The 26,840-nt window shown below is 47.9% G+C and overlaps 2 protein-coding genes across 4 annotated transcripts in view; one reads left to right on the top strand and one right to left on the bottom strand.

Annotated features, from left to right (window-relative positions):
• Positions 1–13,054, bottom strand: part of CHAF1A (chromatin assembly factor 1 subunit A) — a 31,702-nt gene extending 18,648 nt beyond the window's left edge. The window contains exons 1-3 of one of the 2 annotated variants that reach the window (XM_083720285.1): positions 12,907–13,054; positions 8,244–8,294; positions 6,017–6,792 (exon numbers count right to left, since the gene is read on the bottom strand). In XM_083720285.1, coding sequence (XP_083576411.1) covers positions 6,017–6,792; positions 8,244–8,292 — 825 coding nt within the window. In that variant the 5' untranslated portion in view covers positions 8,293–8,294; positions 12,907–13,054. Of the gene's footprint in view, positions 1–6,016; positions 6,793–8,243; positions 8,295–12,673 lie in introns of both variants that reach the window. The other variant, XM_083720284.1, reaches the window with a different exon arrangement.
• A 1,319-nt stretch (positions 13,055–14,373) lies between these two features.
• Positions 14,374–26,840, top strand: part of SH3GL1 (SH3 domain containing GRB2 like 1, endophilin A2) — a 63,229-nt gene continuing 50,762 nt past the window's right edge. Inside the window, exon 1 of one of the 2 annotated variants that reach the window (XM_083720647.1) lies at positions 14,374–15,342. In XM_083720647.1, the coding sequence (XP_083576773.1) occupies positions 15,298–15,342 (45 nt within the window). In that variant the 5' untranslated portion in view covers positions 14,374–15,297. The remainder of the gene's footprint in view (positions 15,343–26,840) is intronic. The other variant, XM_083720646.1, reaches the window with a different exon arrangement.

Genomic DNA, 26,840 nt, shown 5'->3' with positions numbered 1-26,840 from the left:
TCCCTTCCAAACTCCTCTTGGTTCCTACTTGCCCTGGACTCCTCCATTGTGTGAAATCACACAGAGAGCAACCACCTAATGCGAGCTAAAGAGCTCTCTTCAATACAGACAAACCTTGGGTTGTATTCAGCAATAGTCATACTCAGAAGAGATCCGTTCAAATTAATGGGCATGAATAACATATGTACATGAAACCTTCATTGGACACAACCTATTCCACTTTCCAGAAGCCATGAAGCTGAAAGTAAAAGCTGAGAAGCAGCTCTTGCATAAATTGATTGTTATGAAACACACACAAACTCACTCAAATGATCTTCCAAAATATACTTTCAAGGTGGGATGGAGTAAGATACAAAAGATGGCCAATCTTGCCCACCTAATTTACTATGATATTTATTGTGTATGATTATGTTACTCTGAGTGTTTCAGTACTGAGAAAGCACAGCTGATAGACCTACTGCATTGCATCTTAGGCTGTGTACACACCACACATTTAAAGAGCATTGCTTTCCCCACAGAATCCTGGGAACCATTGTTTACCCCCACAGAGCTACAATTCCCAGCACCCTCAACAAACTATCACTCCCAGGATTCTTTGGGGAAAGCCATGTGCTTCAAATGCATGCTCTGCATGTTATGTTATGTATATGGCTTTTGGGGAGAGATTTACCCTCTTTTCGCATGATAATACTCAGAGCCTCTACCAAAGGCGTCATGGACTTTGAAGAAGCACGAACTTGGGGTGAAAGGGAGAAACGAGCTGCAGGGGAACATCTCCCAGCCCTACCCGGAAGCACCAGGGATTGAACATGGGACCTCTTCACATAAAGCAAGATGTTCTACCAATGAGTTATGGCCCTTTCCTGAGGGGCACTGGAAGAACAGGCATATGCAAGGATCGTGGAATTTAACAGTTAAAGCCACTTCAGCAGACAAGCCTTATAGGTTACGGAATGTCAGATGGCTGCAGTTCAGCTAAAAACTCTCCAGCTCCCAATATATTAGAATCAGAACTTCTGTGACAGCGCTCGCCGGAATAGAGCGCCAGTACACAAGACGCTTGTAAGGGACGCGGGTGGTGCTGTGGGTTAAACCACAGAGCCTAGGACTTGCCAATCAGAAGGTCGGCGGTTTGAAACCCCGTAACAGGGTGAGCTCCCATTGCTCGGTCCCTGCTCCTGCCAACCTAGCAGTTTGAAAGCACATCAAAGTGCAAGTAGATAAATAGGTCAAAACAAAAAAAAATTCCTTCCAGTAGCACCTTAAAGACCAACTAAGTCAGTTCTTGGTATGAGCTTTTGTGTGCATGCACACTTCTTCAGATACACTGAAACAGAAGTTTCCAGACCCTTCTATATAGTGAGAAGGTGGGGAGGGGTATTACTCAGAAGGGTGGTGGGAATGGGTGATTGGCAGATAGCTGTGATGAGCCAAACCTTACGCCAAAGGATAAACGGACATAAATCTGACATCAGGAATCACAAGACAGAGAAACCAGTAGGAGAACACTTCAATCTCCCAGGACATTCTATACAAGATCTCAAAGTAGCTGTTGTATTACAAAGGAATTTCAGAAATAGACTGGAAAGAGAAGCTGCTGAATCGCAACTTATTACCAAACTTAAAACCATGGAGAGACCTGGTCTGAACAAAGACATTGCATTCTTATCTCATTATACATGACAAAGCCATTTTTCACCTTCTCACCCCTTGCTTTTTCCTGCAAGACCTATTGCAGTCATTAAGAGTCGTCAACAGGCTCATCACAGCTATCTGCCAATCACCCATTCCCACCACCCTTCTGAGTAATACCCCTCCCCACCTTCTCACTATATAGAAGGGTCTGGTGACTTCTGTCTCAGTGTATCTGAAGAAGTGTGCATGCACACGAAAGCTCATACCTAGAACTGACTTAGTTGGTCTTTAAGGTGCTACTGGAAGGAATTTTTTTTTGTTTTGACTATGGCAGACCAACACGGCTACCTATCTGTAACTAGATAAATAGGTACCATTCCAGTGGGAAGGTAAACGGCGTTTCCGTGCGCTGCTCTGGTCATGCTAGCCACATGACCCGGAAGCTGTACGCCGGCTCCCTCGGCCAATAAAGCGAGATGAGCGCCGCAACCCCAGTCGGCCACGACTGGACCTTTACCTTTACACAGACCCCTCTTTTTCGCTGCATACGAAAGCCATTTTGTGCTGGCACCCCCAGCACTTTCATCAATACAAAATGCCAGCATGTCAATGCATCCAATTAAATTTCAGTAGGGCCTGGGAAGAAACTGTGCCCCATCCAAGCAGCAGCAGCACATAACTCACACCACACACCTTGCGCTGCACACCTATTTCCCCAGAACAATAAAAGGAGGTGATCAAAATAAAAGTGTGCCCCAGATTCTTCTGTTTAAACATTATCCAGTGTTTCTCTAGAATGCCATCCTTCCCTGACCTAAAATTAAGCAATACGGCGGGGGGGGGGGGATATTCTGGAGCCACTAAATTATATTTGAATTGCTGTATCTCCCCCACCTCACTTTTCTTGGGTTGGTTTCTTTTTTCAGGCCTTTACATCTCTCTACATGGGAGATTAACCACATTTCCAGTGTTCTGTGTAGGCCAAAACACAGTCTGCTGAAGGCCCCCCCCCCCCCGCTATATATGTCACAGCAAACATCCACATTTCATGTGGGGTGAAACATTTCCCAGGGCTTTCTTTTCCCACAGCATTTTTTTTATATTTTACAGGATCTTTAGTAACAACGAATGGATGCCAATCACAAATACAGCATTAGCTACGCCCAGGGTGGATTTGATTTAAATCACGATTTAAATCACCAGTCAGTAAGACTTGATTTAAATCATTTTTTTTTTACCGAAAGACTCAATCTTGCTAGTATAATCTTAATATTTACAACCAGATGAAGGTTTCATTTTTGGAATAATAAATATTCAGAGTAGTTTTTACAATTCTATCAAAAATTTCTGATTTGGTTATACTATTATAAATACGTAGGCAGACAATTATGAAATTATTGTGTGGTTTAATAAGTTAACATCAGCAAGTTATATTTGGACAATTTTCTGATGTACTTTATTGGAAGGGGAATTCCCCCCCCCCTTAATATCAATTTATTTAACTAAAACAATAACATTATAGCATATGTATCCATGTTTGTTAACTGATGTTAAACGGTTTTTTTAAAAAAACAAAACAAAAACTGAGCAGACATGAAAAACTGAAAACAAATTCTTATTTCCTGATGAATAGCCTGTGGACTATAATGTAACTTAAATAGAAAACTATATTTAGAGAGATTTCCCCTCCAAAATCATTTTATTTTAAAAATCCAATTTAAATTAAAAAAAATCTGTATTAAATCAAAAAATCCAAATTAAATAAAAAATCTGCATTTTTTTAATCATTAATTTTTATCCACCTTGGGTATGCCTGGTAGTTTCTAAGTTTTTAGTGTAACTTTATTAGGCACAAATAAGCATGCTAAATTAGATCACTCTGTTGGGCGCCAGAAAGCTTTCCAATAAAAGTTGAACTTTTCCCAGTGCAAATTAGCTGACTATGCATAGGAGACCACCCCCTTCCATCCCATTTCATTGCTACTGTGCCCGAGAAGAGACAGTTCCTGTCACACCAACAGTTATTTTTGAAGGGTTTGGCACTCAGATGGCTATTTCCAGCCTATAACACGTGGTGGCCAAAATTCCAACCAGTCAAAATGAAGATCCAATAGAGTGAGGGTTAAAATATATTTAGAACATGCCACTCCTTGCAAGACTTAGATTTCCACTTCGTATCTCAGCCAGCAGACTCTAATTCCCAACCTATGCTACCAATCAATCACTTAAGCCACATTCTAATAGCAACGTAAAACCCAAATATTTCCCTGTTCTAGTGATCTTTAGTTCTGAGAGCCTGCAGGTGAATTTTACCTAATCATGTGAAGTTGTACCTTTTTAAAAAGTGTGCTGGGGTGAGGAGAGACACCTCCTTTTTTTTTACTTTCTTTTAACCAGACCTTCCCTGATTCTGATCAGGCTGCACCACCATGCGAAATCAGAAACATTGTATGTTCTTGTTCAGAATCAAGGATACAGTAACTTCAAGCAAAGCTAAGGTTAGCTAGCTACCAGTCCCATGGAGCAACTGTACAGTACAGTGGTACCTCGCAAGACGAATGCCTCGTAAGACGAAAAACCCGCAAGACGAAAGAGTTTTTCGTTTTTTGAGTTGCTTCGCCAGACGAATTTCCCTATGGGCTTGCTTCGCAAGACGAAAACGTCTTGCGAGTTTATTTCCTTTTTCTTAAAACTGTTAATACCCAGGGAATCCGTGCTTCGCAAGACAAAAAAACTTGCAGAACGAAAAAACTTGCAGAACAAATTAATTTCGTCTTGCGAGGTACCACTGTACCTTGGTTTCCGAACTTAATCTGTTCCAGAGGTTCGTTCTTAAACCAAGGCGTCCTTTCCCATAGCGGCGGGGGACTCAATTTACAAATGGAACACACTCAACATGTTCTGCTTCCAAGGCAAAGTTCACAAACCAAAACACCTGCTTCCGGGTTTGCAGCGTTCTTAATCCAAGTTGTTCGTAAACTAAGCTGTTCTTAAACCAAGGTACCGCTGTATTTGACAACTGGCAGCTAAAGTAAGAAGTCTGCCCACAAGTTTCACTTTTAAGGAGAGGAAGATAGCAATGAAAAGTTTAAAGGGTAAAGGGAGCCCAGGTAAACGGCATTTCCGTGCGCTGCTCTGTTTCTCCAGATGGAGCTTAGTCATGCTGGCCACATGACCCAAAAGCTGTACGCCGGCTCCCTTGGCCAGTAAAGCGAGATGAGCGCCGCAACCCCAGAGTCGGCCACGACTGGACCTAATGCTCAGGGGTCCCTTTACCTTTTAAGCCTCCTAGAGCAAAATATACATAGAAGATTCTAACTGCTCAGGATAAAAAATGGGGGATTCGAACCGCCGACCTTCTGACTGGCAAGCCCTAGGCTCTGTGGTTTAAACCACAGCACCACCCTAACTGCTCAGGATGCAAGTATCAAAAAACAAAACAAAACAAAACCTAACCCACTGACAGAAAAAAGAAATATGTAACATAGCTTTTAGAAGTCACTGTACAATGTGGAAACCTGTGTTTGAAGCTGAAATCCTGAGGGAGAACCTGATAGAGAAAGACCTAGGACAGGCACGTCCAACTCCCAAGAGACTGTGATCTACTCCCAGTATAAAAGAAACAGGCAGTAATCTATCCATTGTCACTGGAGGGAGGAGAAGCGTGTGGTTTTTTGGGGGGGGGAGGATTGCCAAGAGTTGCTGATTGTGGGGGGCCTTTGACCCGACTCTTTTAGCTTTTATGGGGGGGGACGCTCAGCCAAAACTCCAGGACTCACAATCGCACGCAGCACTAAAGAAAAGATTACCGTATTTTTTGCTCTATAAGACTCACTTTTCCCTCCTGAAAAGTAAGGGGAAATGTGTGTGCGTCTTATGGAGCGAATGCAGGCTGCGCAGCTATCCCAGAAGCCAGAACAGATCCCTCTTGCTGTTCTGGCTTCTGAGATTCAGAAATTTTTTTTTTTCTTGTTTTCCTCCTCCAAAAACTAGGTGTGTCTTGCGTCTTATAGAGCAAAAAATACGATACTTTCGCTTGCACCTTGCCCGGCTTTCAATGCTGCTGCGGCGCCGATGGAGGAACCTAGCACCGGGGGCGGAATCATTCCTTGCCCATGATCGAGCATGGTCCCATGATCTACCAGGAGCACCCCGGGGATCTACCTGTCAATTGCAGTCGACCGGTTGGACATGTCTGACGTAGGAGATACGACAGACGAGGACTGTAAAGGCACCAAAGCTGGAGTAAATTAAATGGGCAGAGAGAGGACACTTGAGAGATGAACATGTGGATAAGTCAGCAACGGGAAGCTGGGAAAGAGAAGATCTTGCTAAGGAACATTTACCATCTTTATTGCTTTCCTCTCAACACATACTATACCTTTCCAACAGGTGTTGAAGCAGCCATCGGACTAATATTGTCCTTGCATCCTTGTACACGCAGGGATTCAGGTGAACTGGTAAGGGAGGCGGAACTTAATGAGGAATTTGTATAATCCTTGCTCTCTCCAGGACAAGACTCAATTGTCTCATTTCCAGAAGATAGGCTCCTTTCGAAAGGTGAAGCTTGTGGAGATCTGGCTGTCATGATATCCTCCAGGACAATGAGGGGCATTTTCCTTTCAAATATGACATTACTGTGTTTGCTCTCTGTAGTACTATTGGTTTCTGTTTTGGTCAACACCATATCTGATAATTCATCCTCATCTGGTGTAACTGGGCAAGTTGCCATCGGAACATCCACAGGGGTATTACAAACAGGCTTTTGTGGACCAGATTGGGCTTCCGTTTCCTCGTGTGTTTTCTCTACAGGTGCAGATACTTTGTTCGATTTGCAGTGGTCTGTGTCAGTATCACTCAGTCTGTGGTTGGAATCCTCTGTCAAGTCTATGAAGGGCAACTGACTTGTGCTATTTTTTGTGCTTTTCTGCACAAAGTTATCTAACGGGCCCTTGCCGTTAATAAGTTTTGGAACAAATTGTGTCTCGGTTTCCTCATGGCAGCTGTTCTCCACATTGTCCGGTAACGGATGTGACAAACCAGGACATGGCGTGTTTTGATCAAAGACGTTTTGAGAGTTCCTGCCTCTTTTGACTCCTGGGTTTCCATCAAGTTTCTCCTTTGGTATGGGATTCAAACGCTTGAAAGGCAATCGTGCTGGAACAGAAAAAGAAGAAGCTGAAGAACGGTAGCTTACAATTTTGGGCAAGATAAAAAAAGAGGCAAGTGATCTAACATATAGATGTATTTTTCCCAATAAAAGTACATATTTTAGAAAGCTGGATCTGTGCACCCAAGATTACTAAATAACACCCATTTGCAAGGGGCGGGGGGATGGTAAGAAGGAAGAGGCCTTGGAGATAACCTAGCTCAGCCCCCCTATGCAATTACAGCATCCCTGATAGATGATGAACCTCTGCTTAAATAGCTGCAGTGAAGAACAGCCCACATCTCTTACCGTTAGGAAGTTTATGTTTTTAAATCAAAACTGTCTGCAGACCTCTTTGGTAGCAAGCGACAAATGTTTAATACCACAAATAACAATTTCCTCCTGATGTTTAGCCAAATTCTACGTTGTTGCAATTTTCATTCATTAACTCTAGCCCTACCCTGTAAACCAGGGGTCAGCAAACTTTTCCTGCAGGGGGCCAGCCCACTGTCCCTCAGACCTTGTGGGGGGCTGGATGTTTTTTGGGGAGAGGGGGAGAACAAATTCCTATGCCCCACAAATAACCCAGAGATGCATTTTAAATAAAAGCACACATTCTACTCATGTCAAAACACGCTGATTCCCAGACCATCCGCAGGCTGGATTTAGAAGATGATTGGGCTGGATCTGGCCCCTGGGCCTTAGTATGCCTACCCATGCTGTAGACTGTAGAGCCACAGGGAACAAGCCTGCTCCGTACATGCAACAGGATGTGTCCCTTCAGACGCTGTTGGGCTCTCAGCTTCTATCAGCCCAACAACCAGCATGGCCAATGGTGAGGGATGAAGGGAATACCCGGAGGGACACAAGTTCCTCATCCCAGGTGCAGGCGATAGGTTAGGACTGGGAAGAACCAGGTTCAAAGATCACAAATAGATCACTGGGCGACTTTCAGCCTAACCCAACCCATAAAGTTGCTGTGTGGATAAGAGCAAATGCAGCCATATACCCCACCCTGAGCTCATGGATGGGATAAAACATGCAGCCAAAAACTGAATAAAAATGCAACTCTCATCTTTTAAACAGGAAAAAAAAGGTGGCGACATATCAAGATGGTCCTGAGATGACAGAAAAATATTTCCTCTTGCAAAAATCGTAACCATTCACAAATACAACAAGTAGAATCATACTCCAAATATATGTATGACAGGGCACTGAATAACTTCTGCTTTGCAAAGATTGTAGCTAAACACCATTGCTTTCCCTCAAATTAAATCAATATTGCATTCCTGGAAATGTAGCATTCTGAGTTCAAAGGTTTATGTATAGTATCACACTAAATTATAGAGAAATCTAACAAGTCTGAAGGAAAAGAGTTTAGCAAGTCTGTGCCATGCAGAAAGAATAGCCTGGGCTGAAAATGAGTCAGGGTTTTTTGTTTTTGCATGAAACAGGTTACCTTGTATCAGTTTCCGGGCTGGAACCGCTGATTTATCTTGACACTCCATAGCTGTCAATGGAAAACAATCAATTATAAACTGCATTTGATGAATGTGTCTATGGAAAAGGTTTACGAAAACAGTCTATAAACACAATAGTCTTAAAATACTGAAAAATGTAGTGCTGCAACGAATAATTCAACATTACATTGGAAACATCAAACATGCACATGAACTGAAAGCTTCCCAAATTATTAGGCATCTAGGGTTGCATCCCATTACATGCAATTCAGAGCAGACCCACTGATATTAATAGGATTACGTTCGTCACTTCTATTTAACTTCCCACAGAACTGGAGAGGCTTGGCGGGTCTAATTAGGCTGATGGGCCAGAAGCTCCCCATTGCCACTGTACTCCACTGATTCCCCAGGGGTGACCAGTACCCCTTTCCCACAACAAACTCTCATTGCAAGTTACCAGTTGTTCCCTGCGTTCCCTCCCTGCCTCCTTCCTTGGATCCCACGCAGACCCAATCACTCCTCAAACCACGAGTCCTACTCCATCAGTATTCTACCCCCTCTACTAACACCCACATGTGGGGAACCTTTGCCCCCAGTCACGGACACGGCCGAACCACACCTTCCATCAGACGCAGAAAACACAGCCTCAGATTATGAGAGGTGTGATTCAGCAACCTCTGGAGGGACAAAGGCACCCAATGCCAACATTAACCTTTTCAATACAGTGGTACCTCGGGTTAAGTACTTAATTCGTTCCGGAGGTCCGTTCTTAACCTGAAACTGTTCTTAACCTGAAGCACTACTTTAGCTAATGGGGCCTCCTGCTGCTGCTGTGCCGCCGGAGCACGATTTCTGCTCTCATCCTGAAGCAAAGTTATTAACCTGAAACACTATTTCTGGGTTAGCGGAGTCTGTAACCTGAAGCGTATGTAACCCAAGGTACCACTGTATTTTTGACAGCGTCGGTTCTCCAAGCATGTCCCTTTACCTTTAAGCCTGCACATCACTGAATTCACTTTATAGTCCAAACAGAGTGTCTTTCCAATCCATCACCCTCATTCCTATAGCAGTCAACTAGATGCCAACATGCCCTTCTTGATATTTTGGCCGGATGTTTACTTGCACCCCATTGCCAAGTTAACAAAAAACGCAGCCCACATGCCAGTTTTAAGACTGTGTTGCGTAATGGCTTGCGGTGCTAGAACAATATACCAACAAATGGGCGCTTTACATTAACATATATGGTGCATATTCGTGCATGGTCACCACCAAACATTAACCCCGCTTCCTCAGCAACAACATTGGAACAACAGAAGGAACGCTCAAATGATAGAGGTCCACCTTATGCCTTGTGATAGCTGCACCCCCCTATAGATGTCATGATTCAAGATGAGTATAGCAGGGCGTTTTCATCAAGGGACTCCCCTTCCTTCATAATTCAAGCTCTGGGAGTCACCCTGCGTGGCCCATCCAACACTTGCTGGAACCAGGCTCTCCTTCCTTAACCCCCCCCCCAACCTGCCTCAATTTCCTCCCTGCCTCGGTTTCTCTCAGGCGGCAATATGTTCTCCATTTCCCACCCTTGGGATCCCCCTCCAAAAGCTCCATTTCCAGAGCCATAGAACTGTATAGTTGGAAGGGACCCCAGGGGTCATCCAGTCCAGCCCCCCTTGCAGTGCAAAAATCTCAGCTAAAGCATCCCTGACAGAGGGCTCTGTCCAATCTCTGCTTGAAAACCTGCAACATAAACATATCCCTGCCTCCCTTCTCCACCCCCCCCAAGTGTTTCCACTCATAGGGACTCTGACACCCACACCAACTCATTTCTGCCACGGTTCTCCCCCCCCAACAGCTCCCTTTGCCCTGCCTCAGTTTCCCTCCCCAGCAGCCCATAAGATATCCCCCCTCCCTCCCTCTCTACTGCAGCACCTCAGTTCCTCCTCTGAAAGCCTGCAGCCAGTGGTTAGAGAACATGGGTGTGCAATTATTGTAGAATTGTATAGAATTGGAAGGGAACCCCTAGGGGTCATTCAGCCCAACCCCCTTGCAGCCCACCCATAAGGGATTTCCCTGTCCCTCCCTCCTTGCTGCAGCGCCTCAAGTTTCCCCTCTGAATCCCTGCAGAGCCAGTGGCTAGAGAACATGGGTGTGCAGTTATCGTAGCATCGCATAAAGTTGGAAGGGTACCCCCAGAGGTCATCCATTCCAACCCCCTGCATGCAGGACTCCCAGCCAAAGCACCCCGGGCAGATGACCCCATCCAACCTCTGCTTCGAAAGCTCAGACATAAACATATCTCTGCTTCGCTTCTCCCCTCCCATAAAAAAAAAGTTTTTCCCAATTATCATAGAATTGTACAGTGGTACCTCAGGTTAAGTACTTAATTCGTTCCGAAGGTCCGTACTTAACCAGAAACTGTTCTTAACCTGAAGCACCACTTTAGCTAATGGGGCCTCCTGCTGCCGCCATGCGATTTCTGTTCTCATCCTGAAGCAAAGTTCTTAACCCGAGGTAATATTTCTGGGTTAGCGGAGTCTGTAACCTGACGTGTATGTAACCTGAGGTACCACTGAATAGAGTTGGAAGGGAACCCCAGGGGTCATCCAGCCCAACCCCCTTCATGCAGGAGTCTCAGCCAAAGCATCCCTGACAGGTGACCCCATCCAACCTCTGCTTGGAATCTTCCGACATAAACATATCTCTACAGTGGTACCTCGGGTTACGTACTTAATTCGTTCTGGAGGTCCGTCCTTAACCAGAAACTGTTCTTAACCTGAAGCACCACTTTAGCTAATGGGGCCTCCCGCTGCTGCCGCACGATTTCTGTTCTCATCCTGAAGCAAAGTTCTTAACCCGAGGTACTATTTCTGGGTTAGCGGAGTCTGTAACCTGAAGCATATGTCACCTGAAGCATATGTAACCCGAGGTACCTCTGTACTTCGCTTCTCCCCCCATCAAAAGAAAAGTTTTCCCCAATTATCATAGAATTGTGTGTAGAGTTGGAAGGGAACCCCAGGGGTCATTCAGTCCAACCCCCCCGCAATGCAGGAGTCTCCCTGGCAGATGACCCCATCCAACCTCTGCTTGGACACCTCAGACATAAGCATAGCTCTGCTTCGCTCCCCCCCCCCATAAAAAAAGTTTTCCCCAATTATGTAGAGTTGTGTGTATAGTTGAAAGGGAATCCCAGGGGTCATCCAGCCCAACCCCCAGGAGCCCATAAGACATCCCCTCCCTCCCGCTCTGCAGAGCCACCCTACCCCCCCCCCAGGACGACAATTATTTTCCGCCCCCCTCCAAGATATCCACCTCAGCAGCCACAGCATGCCTCAGTTCCCCCTCAGGAACCCCCCAGCCCCACCCCACCCCCAGCACCTTAATACTCGCAGCGTGACACACACACAACCCCCCTACCCCTTTTCCCGCTTCAGTTTCCCCTCAAGACAGTATCTCCCCCCCCCCCACAATTATCGTAGAACTGTGTATAGAGTTGGAAGGGAACCCCAGGGGTCATCCAGCCCAACCCCCATAAGACATTCCCTCCCTCTCGCTCTGCAGGGCCACCCTCTCCACTCCTCCCCCCCCCAGGACGACAATTATTCCCCCCCCCCCAATATATCCACCTCAGCAGCCACGACATGCCTCAGTTCCCCCTCAGGACCCCACCCCCAGCACCTTAATACTCGCAGCGTGACACACACACAACCCCCCTACCCCTTTTCCCGCTTCAGTTTCCCCTCAAGACAGTATCTCCCCCCCCCCCACAATTATCGTAGAACTGTGTATAGAGTTGGAAGGGAACCCCAGGGGTCATCCAGCCCAACCCCCATAAGACATTCCCTCCCTCTCGCTCTGCAGGGCCACCCTCTCCACTCCTCCCCCCCCCAGGACGACAATTATTCCCCCCCCCCCAATATATCCACCTCAGCAGCCACGACATGCCTCAGTTCCCCCTCAGGACCCCACCCCCAGCACCTTAATACTCGCAGCGTGACACACACACAACCCCCCTACCCCTTTTCCCGCTTCAGTTTCCCCTCAAGACAGTATCTCCCCCCCCCCCCACAATTATCGTAGAACTGTGTATAGAGTTGGAAGGGAACCCCAGGGGTCATCCAGACCAACCCCCATAAGACATTCCCTCCCTCTCGCTCTGCAGGGCCACCCTCTCCACTCCTTCCCCCCCCCCCAGGACGACAATTATTTCCCCCCCTCCAATATATCCACCTCAGCAGCCACGACATGCCTCAGTTCCCCCTCAGGAACCACCCCTTTTCCCGCTTCAGTTTCCCCTCAAGACATTATCTCCCCCCCCCCCCCACAAACCTACTACCCTCCTTCCCCGACCTGCCTCAGTTTCCCCTCCTTCCCCCACCCCCCCCCCCCACGAAGGGTCGCGGGGCGATACTTCGTATCTTCTTTCTCTCACCTGCTACAAAGTTTTCCCTCAGGACTGAGGCGCTGAGGGAAGAAGAGGAGGAGGGAAAGGCCTCTCTCGCGCGCGGGAGAGAGGCCGAGCCGGGCTCCCCCTCACGAGAACCGGGAGGGGGGGTGGCGCGCGCGTCCCCGAGGCACGCTCCCGCGCTTGCCCCCTCTTAAATAATACCTCACAGGGGTAAAAAAAAAAAAAAAAACAACCCACCACACAAAGCCGTCCGTTACCCGCGACGGCGGCTTTTTGTCCCCTCCGGCACCCCGTCCGGCTCCCGCTTCCCTCGCGCCCGCTCGTATTTGGCGGGATCTCGGGAGGACTTGGCGCTCCGGCGCCCTGATTGGGCGGGACGCCGCGCCCCCACGTGACTTGGGTTTCCTTTCTCTTTTCTTCCCCCCCGCCCCCCCCCCCGCCTTCATTAGGCTCGCGGAGTAATGTAAGCGAACTCTCGCGAGAAAAGGAACGGGAAAGGTCGCGGACGCGCGTGCCCGGATCGCTCCGCTTAGCCACGCCTCCCCGCTCACCCGGCCCAACGTCTTCTCTCATGGACACCCTCGCGTAGAGGTAGCGTGGGAAAAAAACATGACTAGTTCTCGCGATAACTGACGGGGAGCTTGACGCATGCGCCCGTGGTTCATTCGCCCGCCCATAAAGATAAAATGAGAGGCGCTAAATTAGAGGCTCAACTCTGTGGTCTAGTGCAAAAGCTGCAGTAGTAATAGTAGTAACAGCTATTATTATTATTATTATTATTATTATTATTATTATTATTATATCTATACCCCCATAATTATCACCATTAATTATTATACAATTATTTTTAATATTAATTATTATTAATATTAATTATTAATAATTGTTTTATCCCGCCGTTTTCCCTGACATGGGCTCAAGGCGGCTTAAAGAGAAAATAAGAACAAGTAAAACAATAATTCAACAACAAGGGAGGCTCACATCTCTCGGAATGCCTGGATTTTGATAATTATTTTAAACCATGTAATGCATTTTTATTCTGTTTTTCTATGGTTTTTAAAATAACAACTGTTATTACTGCTACTGCTAATAATAATAATTTGATTCCGAACTGATTTTAGAATGTATTTCAATTAACTGACTGTGATTTGTAAATTGTGCTAGTTTTATTGTTGTTCGCAGCTCTGAGCGGGCTTTGGCTGGGGAGGGCGGGATATAAATTGTTGTTGTTGTTGTTGTTATTATTATTATTATTATTATTATTATTATTATTATTATTATCATTTAATTTATAATAATAATATATTAAAATATTCCTATTAATAATACTATAGTAAATATTCTTATTAATAATGAAATAATAAAATACTAATAATAATAAAATATAATAAAATACTAATAATAATAAAATATTTTTATTATTATGGCGCCGTCCACCCGCAAATAAATATAACCCGCATCTAACTCGTGCACCTTCTCGCAAGGGATGATGGGAGTTGTAGTTCAGAACGACCAGGCGCGGGAGGCGGCGGCCGGCTACTACTGTAATACTTCTCGATCAGAAGCTTCCTTCAAAGGAAGACAGGGGGCGCTCTGGCTCCGCTCTTTGAAGCGCGGGATGGGCGTGGCCGCGGCGCGACGCGCTTTCGTTCCCGGCGCTCTATCCCGCCCGCGTCTATGGTTGGAAGCGTGGAGTGCGGATCTCACTCTCCTCCTCCTCTTTTCCACACCTTTATTTCCGGCGACGGAGCGCGTATCCCTCCGCCTGCCTGCGCGCATGCGCGTTAGGGGTGGCGGCGGAAGTGAAGCGCCGAGGGGAGCCAGAGAGCGAGCTCAGCCCGAGCCTGGATGTTTTCCCCCTTCCCCGTGTCCTCCCCGGTCCTCTTCCCCGCCTGTTTCTCCTCTCGGCCTCCTCTCCGCCTTTCGCGGGTGGGCGCGGGGATTACTTTGTGTGTCCGTCCGCCGTCTGAACCTGTCAGTCCTTGTCCTCCTTTCTGTCTCATTCCTCTCACCTCCCTCTCTTGAAGCCTTCTTTTTCAAAACAACAGAAACCAAAAAGAGAAATAACATTCCCCTTCAGCCAAGCCTGGCCTCTCCTCCCTTTCTCTCCCTCTTCCTCAGGGACTACTTTTCCTCCCTTCCTTTGCCTCACTGAGGACTAGCCTCTTGAATCTCCCAAACTGCCCAGGAGCAGCTGTGTCAACTGTCTCTGCCTGTCTCCCTTCCTTTCTGTCTCCTTACACTCATTTGTCTCTCGGAAGCGTCTCTTGCCTTTTCCATTTCCATTTTTAGTTAGGGGGAGCTCCTTTCATCTGACACTTTTGTCTTTTTCTGTGTCATTTTGGGGGGTGTCTCTCTCTTTGTGTCAGGCACAAAGGCACAAATCTGTGCCCCCCTTTTTTCTGGCACCCTCTCTCCCTCTTGGGACGGGCTTAGTCTTCTCTTCGCCTCCGCCTGCTAACTTAACCAGTGGCCTCTTTATTTCAGGAGCTGGGGTCTGCCCCCCCCCCACAATTCCACCAACCTCTGTGCCTCTTTTTGACACAAATCATATAGCCCCCGGGGGTGTCTGCCTGCTCCCCTCTTTCCTCTCGTTCGTTTTCCCCTCCGCTGTGAGCCTAGTTTTTCAGTAACTACAAGAAGGCACCATGTCTGTGGCCGGGTTAAAGAAGCAGTTCTACAAAGCCAGCCAGGTGAGAAGAGAACATGTCTGTCTTATCTGTTTGGAAAAAAAGAGTGGGGAGGGGTTGCACAGCCGAGGTATAGATGAGACTGCCTCTGGTCTAATTTCTTCTAACATAACTTTTAAAATTAATCTTCAATTACAACCCAATAACAGCCTCATCATAACAATACCAAATTATAATACAATTACTAATACCAACCATTCAAATACCGAATTCTATAATTTAGGTGCCTCCCCCAGTGTGCTAGAATGGATGCAGTTACAGATAGGTAGCCGTGTTGGTCTGCCATAGTCAAAACAAAAAAATTCCTTCCAGTAGCACCTTAAAGACCAACTAAGTTAGTTCTTGGTATGAGCTTTCGTGTGCATGCACACTTCTTTATTTATTCTTTATTTATTGCTTTATTTCTGCATTCCAGAATCTTATTAATGTCAATTGCATTCCGGTCAAAATAATAATGCCTTCTACAACAACTGCGGTGTTAATAACTTCGTGTTGGCACGTTAAATGATTTATAGAGCTACAAGTGAGGCACTCAAACTACCGTATTTTTCGCTCTATAAGACGCACCAGACCACAAGATGCACCTAGTTTTTGGAGGAGGAAAACAAGAAAAAAAATATTCTGAATCTCAGAAGCCAGAACAGCAAGAGGGATCGCTGCGCAGTGAAAGCAGCAATCCCTCTTGCTGTTCTGGCTTCTGGGATAGCTGCGCAGCCTGCATTCGCTCCATAAGACGCACACACCTTTCCCCTTACTTTTTAGGAGGGGAAAAGTGAGTCTTATAGAGCAAAAAATACGGTATATCCTTGTTCTTCCTGTGTGACAATCTCCAGGCTAATTCTTGATCCATCTTCCCTTTTAATGTCAGCCTCCCTCCCCCCCCCCATTATGATGGTTATTATTATTATTGCTGGTTGAAAACGGTTGGGTACTGAGTTCTGAGGCCGCTTGGAACAGTGCAACGCTGATTCACAGGTCTTCTCTGGAACAGGACAGGTGGACTGAGGAAGGTGTGTCGGCTCTGGTTGTCGTGAGCAAGCATTGCATCACCATAGCAGCTACACTGGTGCGGGGCCCTCTTAGTGGTTGGAAATGGAGTGGGGCGGCAACTGCCTAAGTCTAGGACTTCCACTGTTGGGTCAGCAACACTGAACCAGCATTGGCCGGAAAGCGCATTTGAACAAAATGCCAAAAAGCCTGAGCCCAAAGGCAACATGTCTGGTTGGCTTGTTGCTTCATGGCAGAAAAGGGTTTTGTGATTCATGGCTTCGTGAGGTGGAATACCAGTTGCTTGGAATCAAAGGTGGGCAGAGTGCTGTTGTGCCCAGGTCTTGCTTGTGGGGCTGCCCTATGCCATATCTAGGTGCCCACTCGATGTGTCCTTATTATGTTCTTGTGTGGTGCCGGTTTGGGGTTAAGTTGGGTAGATTGCTCAGAGTCCCTCTTTGTAACAGCTTTGTTTGGCTGCCGTGGCGAAGAACCATCACCTGTAGGCGACTAGAAACAGGTTGCGCTTCGCAGATATTTCTCCTTGCAAGGGCGTGGGGGGCAGCTGCTGGCAGCCTGGTAGATTCCAGGTGAAGGAACACACACACACACACACACCTGTTGCTGCCACCACCCCTCTTCTGACCACAGGAGTGGAGCAGGCTGGAGCTGGATTTTCCCCCCTCCTGCCCCTGCAGCCAGGTGCCCCTGGCTTAATAGCTTGCAATATAGAGTAAGCGTAACTTTTATATGCCGTGAGAAACCCAAAAAATGGTGCGACTCGCTTTGTTCGGTTTATTGTGGTTATCTGGAACAGAACACACAATATTGCCGAGCAATGCCTGTATTTGCCTGAAGTACCTCCCCTCCCCATATAAACCAACCCAGACTCTGCATTCGTCATCTGAGGCCCTTCTTTGTGTGTCTCCTCCACATGTGGTCTGGAAGGTGGCAACACGAGAACAGGGCCTCGTCTGCGGTGGCTCCCCATTTTGTGGAATGCTCTCCCCGGGGAGGTTCAACTGGCACCCTCATTGTATATTTTAGGCACCAGGTGAAAACGGTCCTCTTCAACCAGGCCTTTGGCTGATTAATATTCTACAGCAGGGTTTCCCTGCAACTTGGGTCCGCAGCTGTTTTGGGAACTACAACTCCCATCATCCCTAGCTAGCAGGACCAGTGGTCAGGGGTAGTGTGAATTGTAGTCCAAAAACAGCTGGAGACCCAAGCTTGGAAAACCTTGTTCTACTTTTAAATGTGTCTGTGGGAAGCGGGGGCATTATTGCTTTGTTTCACTTACAGTGGTGCCTCGCAAGACGAAATTAATTCGTTCCGCGAGTTGTTTCGTCTTGCTATTTTTTCGTCTTGCGGAGCGCGGATTCCCATAGGATTAACGGTTTTAAGAAAAAGGAAACAAACTTGCAAGACGTTTTCGTCTTGCGAAGCAAGCCCATAGGGAAAATCGTCTTGCAAAGCAACTCAACGAAAAACCCTTTCGTCTTGCACGTTTTTCGTCTTGCGAGGCATTCGTCTTGTGAGGTACCACTGTATTTTCATTCTTTTAAACTGTACAGTTGTACCTAGGTTGCCTAAATTAATGAATTATGGGCTGTTTTTTAAAATAATAATAATAATACAGTGTTGTGGGAGTTCTTTTTAATTTGCAAACTTCTGGAGTTTGTGTGTGTGTGTGTGTGTATTCCTGTATCTGTGGTGGATTTGGGATGGGACTGTAAGTCAGTGGCAGAGCCTCTCTAGGGACGGCTGGAAAAGACTCCTGGTCTGAATTCCTGGAGAGACACCAGGCAACATTGAGGTATAAGAACGGACAGAGTCGTGTGCTCCTAAAAATCCTCCTGTTGAAGAACCCAAAACCAAGCAAACCATGGAAGTCTGTAAAAATATGTAAATATACACACAAGGGAATTAGAGTCCAGCAACATTCGGGGGCTGAAGGTTTTGTTGGATAGCCAACTCCTTAATCAGCCCCAGTCAGCAAGCCCAGCAGCTTCTTGATACATTCTGTTAGAAAGCTAGGGTTTCTAATTTGAATAATATGCATAATTAGTATAGTGGTGGGAGAGGTTCCTGTACAGTGGTACCTCGGGTTAAGTACTTAATTCGTTCCGGAGGTCCGTTCTTAACCTGAAACTGTTCTTAACCTGAAGCACCACTTTAACTAATGGGGCCTGCTGCGCGGCCGCTGCACGATTTCTGTTCTCATCCTGAAGCAAAGTTCTTAACCCAAGGTAATATTTCTGGGTTAGCGAAGTCTCTTACCTGAAGCATCTGTAACCTGAAGCATATGTAACCCAAGGTACCACTGTACTTGCAAGGCATGTGGGTGGCGCTGCAGTCTAACGCACTGAGCCTCTTGGGCTTGCCGATCGGAAGGTCGGCGGTTCGAATCCCTGCGACGGAGGTGAGCTCCCGTTGCTCCGTCCCAGCTCCTGCCAACCTAGCAGTTGAAAGCATGCCAGGGCAAGTAGATAAATAGGTGCCGCTGCGGCGGGAAGGTAAATGGCGTTTCTGCGCGTTCTGGCTTCCGTCACGGTGTCCCGTTGCTCCAGAAGCGGTTTAGTCCTGCTGGCCACATGACCCGGAAAGCTGTCTGTGGACCAACGCCGGCTCCCTCGGCCTGAAAGCGAGATAATTGCCGCAACCCCATAGTCGCCTGGACTTAACCATCCAGGGGTCCTTTACCTTTACATTTTACTATACTTACAGAAACTCAGCAAGCTACGCAGAGGTGTGTTTTTTAAAAAATGCAAATTAAAAGTAAAGATCCATACCGGACATCCTAGTCCAATGAGAAGTGAGCATTCTCTGCCCTCCCAGTTCCTTCTGGCTCCAGGAGTGTCATTGTGGGGATGGGGGGGGGGGGCTGCAGAAAATGGTGGTGGAGATTGGATTGCTTGAGCTCTAGCAGCTTACAGTATTGCTGTGAAGGGGGTGGTGATGTACTGCAACAATTTGTTGCAGGTCCTCCTTGTAACGTATGTGTATTCCCCGCCCCCGCTCATGGGTTCTGGGTAGCTATTGTTATAAGTAACTGAATGGGCCTGTGTGCTACATCTGTGTGCATTTGTGTGGGGCGGAGTGGGTGGGGATAATGTCCATTTGTCTTGTGCTGGCACCATGCCTACACTTATTAATATAAACTATATTGAAATGTGCAGGGTTGTCATAGTTCAAAATCCTTTTTTTTTTTAAGGTGTGGCAGGATCGGGCTCCCCGCTTTCGCTCCAGCCACAAAGTACAGTCCCTTCTGGCCATAGAAGAATTGTAAACTTGGATGCATTATCAGTGCTGGGTGGGGTGGGGACGATGATGATACCAGAGCACATTTCGAGGGAACCGCTCTGGTTGCGCAGAGAGGAATCAAAAGCCCTTTTCAGAGCACACATCTGTCAAACCCAACTGAGCTGAGAAATGCAGCGTTCTTACAACATGCCAATTTACAAGTTTGCAGCCCTCCTCTCAAGCTACCGCAGGATCGGGAATGTATTATTCTGTCCAGGGCCTAGAAATTATCCCCAACCCTCGCGAGATACCGTCTTGACATCTCCACCATCTGGAGGTGAATCTGGAGGGGGAATCACTGGATCCCGACAGTTTTCACAAGCTAGCAACACATCCTGTAGAATTCTATCCGTTCTGTTTTTATCAGCACAATCAGAACAAATTTCAGGAACCAAAATGCTTTTTCTGTGCGGCCTGAGCAAGAGCAGTGGACAACATTACAGTGGTACCTTGGGTTAAGTACTTAATTTGTTCCGGAGGTCCGTTCTTAACCTGAAACTGTTCTTAACCTGAAACGCCACTTTAGCTAATGGGGCCTCCCGCTGCCACCGCGCCGCCAGAGCACAATTTCTGTTCTCATCCTGAAGCAAAGTTCTTAACCCGAGGTACTATTTCTGGGTCAGCAGAGTCTGTAACCTGAAGGGTCTGTAACCTGAAGTCTATGTAACCCGAGGTACCACTGTATAGCTAACTCTTGTCGCTTGTCTTCACTTACTCCCCCCTCCCGCCTCGCTCACAGTTATGAAGAATATTCCTACGTTATGAATGGTCCGAGTCACCATTAAGAAAAAAGAGGCTGGAATGGCCCAATCTATGTGTGTGGCCTGCCCCTGAATCTTCCTTAAGTTCTCAGAGTTCTTAACCTAGCTCAAGTTTTGTCAGCTAGCCAGATGTTTAATTGATAATCACAGTCAGTCCGTTGCTTGAAAAATAAAGACTTCAGAACCGCCTTGCCCCAAAATGTCAACTCTGGGCGTTCCATTTTGGTGACTGTAACCTTGGGACGCGGGTGGCACTGTGGGTTAAGCCACAGAGCCTAGGACTTGCCGATCGGAAGGTTGGCGGTTCGAATCCCCGCAATGGGGTGAGCCCCCGTTGCTCGGTCCCTGCTCCTGCCAACCTAGCAGTTCAAAAGCATGTCAAAGTGCAAGCAGATAAATAGGTAGCGCTCCGGCGGGAAGGGCAATGGCGTTTCCGTGCGCTGCTCTGGTTCGCCAGAAGCAGCTTAGTCATGCTGGCCACATGACCCGGAAGCTGTACACCGGCTCCTTCGGCCAGTAAAGCGAGATGAGAACTGCAACCCCAGAGTCAGTCACGACTGGACCTAATGGTCAGGGGTCCCTTTACCTTTACCTTAACCTTGGTTTAAGGAACCATTTGGCGCCTAGCTTATATACCTGACTTTCTAACACTGCACAGTTGCAATTAGAAGCTTTGTCACGTTTGTGCAGTGGCCAAAGAAATTGGTAGCCTTGTACCCATCGCTTGGTAATTCTGATTTCTAAGACAACAGAAATAAAAATCAGTGCAGTATTTGAGAAAAATTCAGCCTGCCATATTGATTCGAAAGAGCATTCAGTTGTCTCCGAACATAGGAGAAACCTGTTCCTTGATTTGGCTATGGTACCCTAAAGAGAGGGAAGCGGGTGGCGCTGTGGGTTAAACCACAGAGCCTAGGACTTGCCGATCAGAAGGTCGGTGGTTCGAATCCCCGCAATGACGGGGTGAGCTCCCGTAGCTCGGTCCCTGCTCCTGCCAACCTAGCAGCTCAAAAGCACGTCAAAGTGCAAGTAGATAAATAGGTACCATTCCGGCGGGAAGGTAAACGGCATTTCCGTGCACTGCTCTGGTTCTCCAGAAGCGGCTTAGTGCTGCTGGCCACATGACCCGGAAGCTGTACGCCGGCTCCCTCGGCCAGTAAAGCGAGATGAGAGCAGAAACCCCAGAGTCAGCCACGACTGGACCTAATGGTCAGGGGTCCCTTTACCTTTACCTCAAAGAGGTGTTCCAATTCATAATGAATATATGTATATAAATATACATGCATGCGTGACATATATACCGCACCCTACAGCCGCTGAAAAAAATTAAAATAGACCCGCAACAAATGAAGTCACCAGCTATTTTGGTCTTGGATCTGATTCATAACAAAGTTGATTCATTCTCTCCCACGCCCCCACCATAAATTGAGCACTGTTTTAATTGCAGAGATGGAGTTTGTTTGCGGCTGGCCTCATCTTTTCACTGACTCTCGAGTCAAATCCCCAGGAACCAGTCGACAGTACTTGGTAGTTTTAAACAGTCCTCCCTTAGGAATGGATCAGGCCCTTAATATTTGTATAAAGATAAAGGGACCCCTGACCATTAGGTCCAGTCGTGGCCGACTCTGGGGTTGCGGCGCTCATCTCGCTTTATTGGCCGAGGGAGCCGGCGTACAGCTTCCGGGTCATGTGGCCAGCAGGACTAAGCCACTTCTGGCGAACCAGAGCAGCACACGGAAACACCATTTACCTTCCCGCGGGAGCCGTACCTATTTATCTACTTGCACTTTGATGTGCTTTTGAACTGGCAGGAGCAGGGACCGAGCAATGGGAGCTCACCCTGTCGCGAGGATTTGAACCACCGACCTTCTGATCAGCAAGTCCTAGGCTATGTGGTTTAACCCACAGCGCCACCCACGTCCCAAGGTTACAGTCACCAAAATGGAACGCCCCGACCTGGCCACAGTGATCCATGTGACGGTCACCTCAAGGCTTGACTACTGTAATTCGGTCTACGCGGGGCTGCCCTTCAAGCTGTCCCAGAAACTCCAGCGGGTGCAGAATGCTGCAGCGAGGCTCCTCACAGGGTCTCTGCCATGGGAGCATATTCACTCAGTGCTTTTCCAGCTGCACTGGCTCCCGGTGGAGTACAGGGTCAGATTTAAGGTGCTGCTTTTGACCTTTAAAGCCCTTCATGGCCTAGGACCCTTGTACCTATGGGACCGCCTCTCCTGGTATGCCCCACGGAGGACCTTAAGGTCCATATATAGCAACACCCTAGAGGTCCCAGGCCCTAAGGAAGTTAGATTAGCCTCAACCAGAGCCAGGGCCTTCTCAACACTGGCCCCGGCCTGGTGGAACGCTCTGTCTCATGAGACCAGGGCCCTGCGGGATCTGATCTTTTTCCACAGGGCCTGTAAGACAGAGTTGTTCCACCTGGCCTTTGGCTCGGAATCAATTTGATTCCCTCCCCCTCTTTTTCCTTTCTCCTCCTATGAAGAGATTACACTCTAATGTTTTAATGTTGTATCTTAATCTTTTAAATTGTATTTTCATCAACTTGTTTCTATTATTGGTTGTTAGCCGCCCTGAGCCCGGTCTTGGCTGGGGAGGGCGGGGTATAAATAAAAATTTAATATTATTATTATTATTATTATTATTGGATAGCGTCGCACACGGACAAATTGGAAACACCGTGAGCATGCAATACATGGCCGTTCGAACACAGCCTAGGAGTCTGAAGCGCTTTCTTCACGCCTTGCTGCAAAACTCGCTTCAAGATTCGTCTCGGGGTCTTGTTGTGGCCGCCGGCTGAGAATAAATCAGCTCTCTGTGTCGTTAACCGCGATACCGCATAAGGAGCAACATGATTCTGAGCCGGAGAGTTGGTTACTGACACTGTACTGACTGGAAGCAGCACCCCAGGGTTTCCTGGGTTGGCATTGAGGTCTTCTGCATGCAAAGCAGATGTCCAGCCACCCAGCTTTTGCTCCCGGACCCCTGCCCCGTGCTGTATCTAGTTCACCTTTCCTTCTGCTCCCTCCGTATGGGGTGCAGAGAGCGAGCAGATGGCCGCTTATTGTTATCCTGCCATCTTCCTCCTCCGTTGCGATTTGCTGCCACTTGTGCATATCTTAAAACCATCTGTCCCTTTCTCTCGGCGCCGGGAACTTTTTATCCGTTCCATTTGTCTCGGTGCATTTATACTGGCAAGCGCTCTGAGAGTATCAGGGTTTTTTTGGGGGGGCGGGGGAGATCCTTCTGGAGGCCCAACTTGCAAGCCTCGTTGCTTCAATGTGAGACTTTCTTGGGCAGTTTCCTGGTTCTGCGCTGGCTGTGGGAAGAACTTGCAGATATTTGCGGCTTGGAAAAGAGAGGAAGTGGTGACATCGTTGCGCTGAGAATCATGGTTCAGAGAAGACTCAGGCAAGGCAGGGGCAAAGAGGTGCTTCTCGTTTTCAGTCAGCAAGTTGTCTGAATAAAGAGTAGCGTTGCCATAAAAGCACAGTTAAAAACTCAGATATAAAAGCTGCTCTCCAAATGGCACCTTGAACCTAGGGTGCAGTCGCCACAACGAAATGTTGGAGGATGGATGGCGGCTAACAGATTGAGGTTGAATCCTGACAAGATAGAAGTACTGTTTTGGGGGGACAGGGAGCGGGCAGGTGTGGAGGACTCCCTGGTCCTGAATGGGGTAACTGTGCCCCTGAAGGACCAGGTGCGCAGCCTGGGAGTCATTTTGGACTCACAGCTGTCCATGGAGGCGCAGGTTAACTCTGTGTCCAGGGCAGCTGTCTACCAGCTCCACCTGGTACGCAGGCTAAGACCCTACCTGCCCGCGGACTGTCTCGCCAGAGTGGTGCATGCTCTGGTTATCTCCCGCTTGGACTACTGCAACACGCTCTACGTGGGTGACCCGGAAACTGCAATTAATCCAGAATGCGGCAGCTAGACTGGTGACTGGGAGTGGCCACCGGGACCACATAACACTGGTTCTGAGAGATCTGCATTGGCTCACAGGACGTTTCCAAGCACAATTCAAAGTGCAGGAGCAGGGACTGAGCAAGGGGAGCTCACCCCGTCGCAGGGATTTGAACCGCCAACCTTCTGATCTGCAAGTCCTAGGCTCTGTGGTTTAACCCACAGCGCCACCCGCGTCCCTTCTCAAAGCGTTTTACAACACGTTAAAACATCCATTCAAACAATCTAGAATGAAACAAATTCAAGCTTCAAGGGAAACGTTTCAGCTTCTTCTCTAAGCACCCAGAGATCTCCAGGTGGTCGTAACTGGACCCGCACCAATCGCAAAACGCGCCTGGCAAATTTCTAACACCGATTCCCTGCTGGTTCTGCAGGTGTGGAAGCAGTTGAGAGGGCTTTGTTCAATATAAATGACTCCCCCCCCCCCCACGAGGTTTTTTTTTGTCAACGCTCCACACAAAGTCCAGGAAGTGGCGCAGGGAAGGAAGAGCATCTGTTGAGTAACTGTTTCAAAAGTCAACGAGGGCCTCATCTAATTGTTTAGGATTAAGGAGCAGGGAGAGGAGTTGTGAACTCGATAAAGAGCTCTAACAAGTTGGGTGAGACAACGCAATCGCTGCCAAAGCAGAAATGTGGTTCTGTGCAGGCCATGCGTTATCCTCCTTGACCCCATCGGCTGACATCTCCCTGCTATATGGTACAGCCAGCCTTGCCTCCCAGATAAACCCCCTTCCCACCACCAGACAGTGTTAGAAATTAGCCAGGCGCGTTTTGTGACCAGCGCAGGTCCAATTGCAAAGACGTGGAGATATCTGGATGCTACACTGGTGATTAACATTTCCATCTGGCTGGACCCTCCAGCTTCCTTAAGCAGGTGGCAGAAGAGTTCATTTATTGCATTTTATCTCCCACCTTGGGTGCTCTGCTCGGCATAGTTCATAGCTTCTCTGAGTTATTCAAACCCCTTCGCCACTGCAAGGCAGTGATCCATGAAGAGGAATTAGAATGGATGCTTTTGAATTCTGGTGCTGGAGGAGACTCTTGAGAGTCCCATGGACTGCAAGAAGATCCAACCTCTCCATTCTGAAGGAAATCAGCCCTGAGTGCTCACTGGAAGGACAGATCCTGAAGCTGAGGCTCCAAGACTTTGGCCACCTCAGGAGAAGAGAAGACTCCCTGGAAAAGACCCTGATGTTGGGAAAGATGGAGGGCACAAGGAGAAGGGGATGACAGAGGACGAGATGGTGGGACAGTGTTCTTGAAGCTACTAGCATGAGTTTGACCAAACTGCGGGAGGCAGTGGAAGACAGGAGGGCCTGGCGTGCTCTGGTCCAGGGGGTCACGAAGAATCGGACACGACTAAACGACTAAACAACAACAACAGCAACAAATGAGATGACAAAGGAAGTTGTTGGGATCCTTCTCTGCCTCCTCTTCCTGCCCCTCTGCTTATTTCTGCTTTCTTGCGGCAGTCGGTCTTCCTGCCTCCCTTCCAGTTTTTGGGGACACCGGAGCTTGCCTGCTCCCCACGAGAGCTTCTGCAGAGGCTTCCCCAAAGTGTGCTGAACGTTTCTTTTCAGAAACCAGGGCAGGGGGAGGCGCAGCGAGAAACCGGAGCTTGCAAAAGAATGTCAACAGTCCCTTCTTTCTAGACCAGGGGATGGGTGGTTGGGTGTGCGAGCTCTAGTATGCATCCTGTTTCCTTCAAGTAGGTTTCAAGGTGCTGGTTCCCTGGCCCCCCTGCTTTTCCACTCAAACCACTACCCCCTCCCAAAAAAATCCCATTGCCTGTCCAGCTCCTCAGAGCAGCAAATAGATCCCTCTCCCCTCATTCGAGCCTTATTAACGTAAGAAAAGCCCCATGGGATCAGGCCAGCGGCCCCATCCACATTTGCAGAGCCAGCTTGGTGTAGTGCAGGGGTCGGCAACCTAAGTCCCATGGGGCACAAGCGGCCTACGTGGGTCATTTTACCGGCCCCCTAAGCTGCCCCCGAACTGAGCCGCCCACTCGGCGAGTCCCCGCGCGCTGTGCTAAACCGGCGCAGCACGACGCAGGGACTTGCTTCACGCCACCGGAAATCGTGTCTGCACAGACGGAGACGCCAGAAATTGTGGGTGTGGGCACTCACGCAGCCTTACAAACCCCTAGTTTAGTGCATGGGTAGGCAAACTAAGGCCCGGGGGCCGGATCTCGCCCAATCGCCTTCTAAATCCGGCCCGCGGACAGTCCAGGAATCAGCGTGTTTTGACATGAGTAGAATGTGTGCTTTTATTTCAAATGCACCTCTGGGTTATTTGTGGGCCTGCCTGGTGTTTTGACATGAGTAGAATGTGTGCTTTTATTTAAAATGCATCTCTGGGTTATTTGTGGGGCATAGGAATTTGTTCAAAAACCCCCCCCCCCAATATATTCTGGCCCCCCACAAGGTCTGAGGCACAGTGGGCCAGCCCCCTGCTGAAAAAGTTTCC

Source organism: Podarcis gaigeae, assembly GCF_964106915.1.
Source record: "Podarcis gaigeae genome assembly, chromosome: 18".
Lineage (NCBI taxonomy): Eukaryota > Metazoa > Chordata > Lepidosauria > Squamata > Lacertidae > Podarcis > Podarcis gaigeae.
The sequence above is the reverse complement of the archived record's forward strand: the minus strand, read 5'-3'. Positions and strand labels throughout refer to the sequence as shown.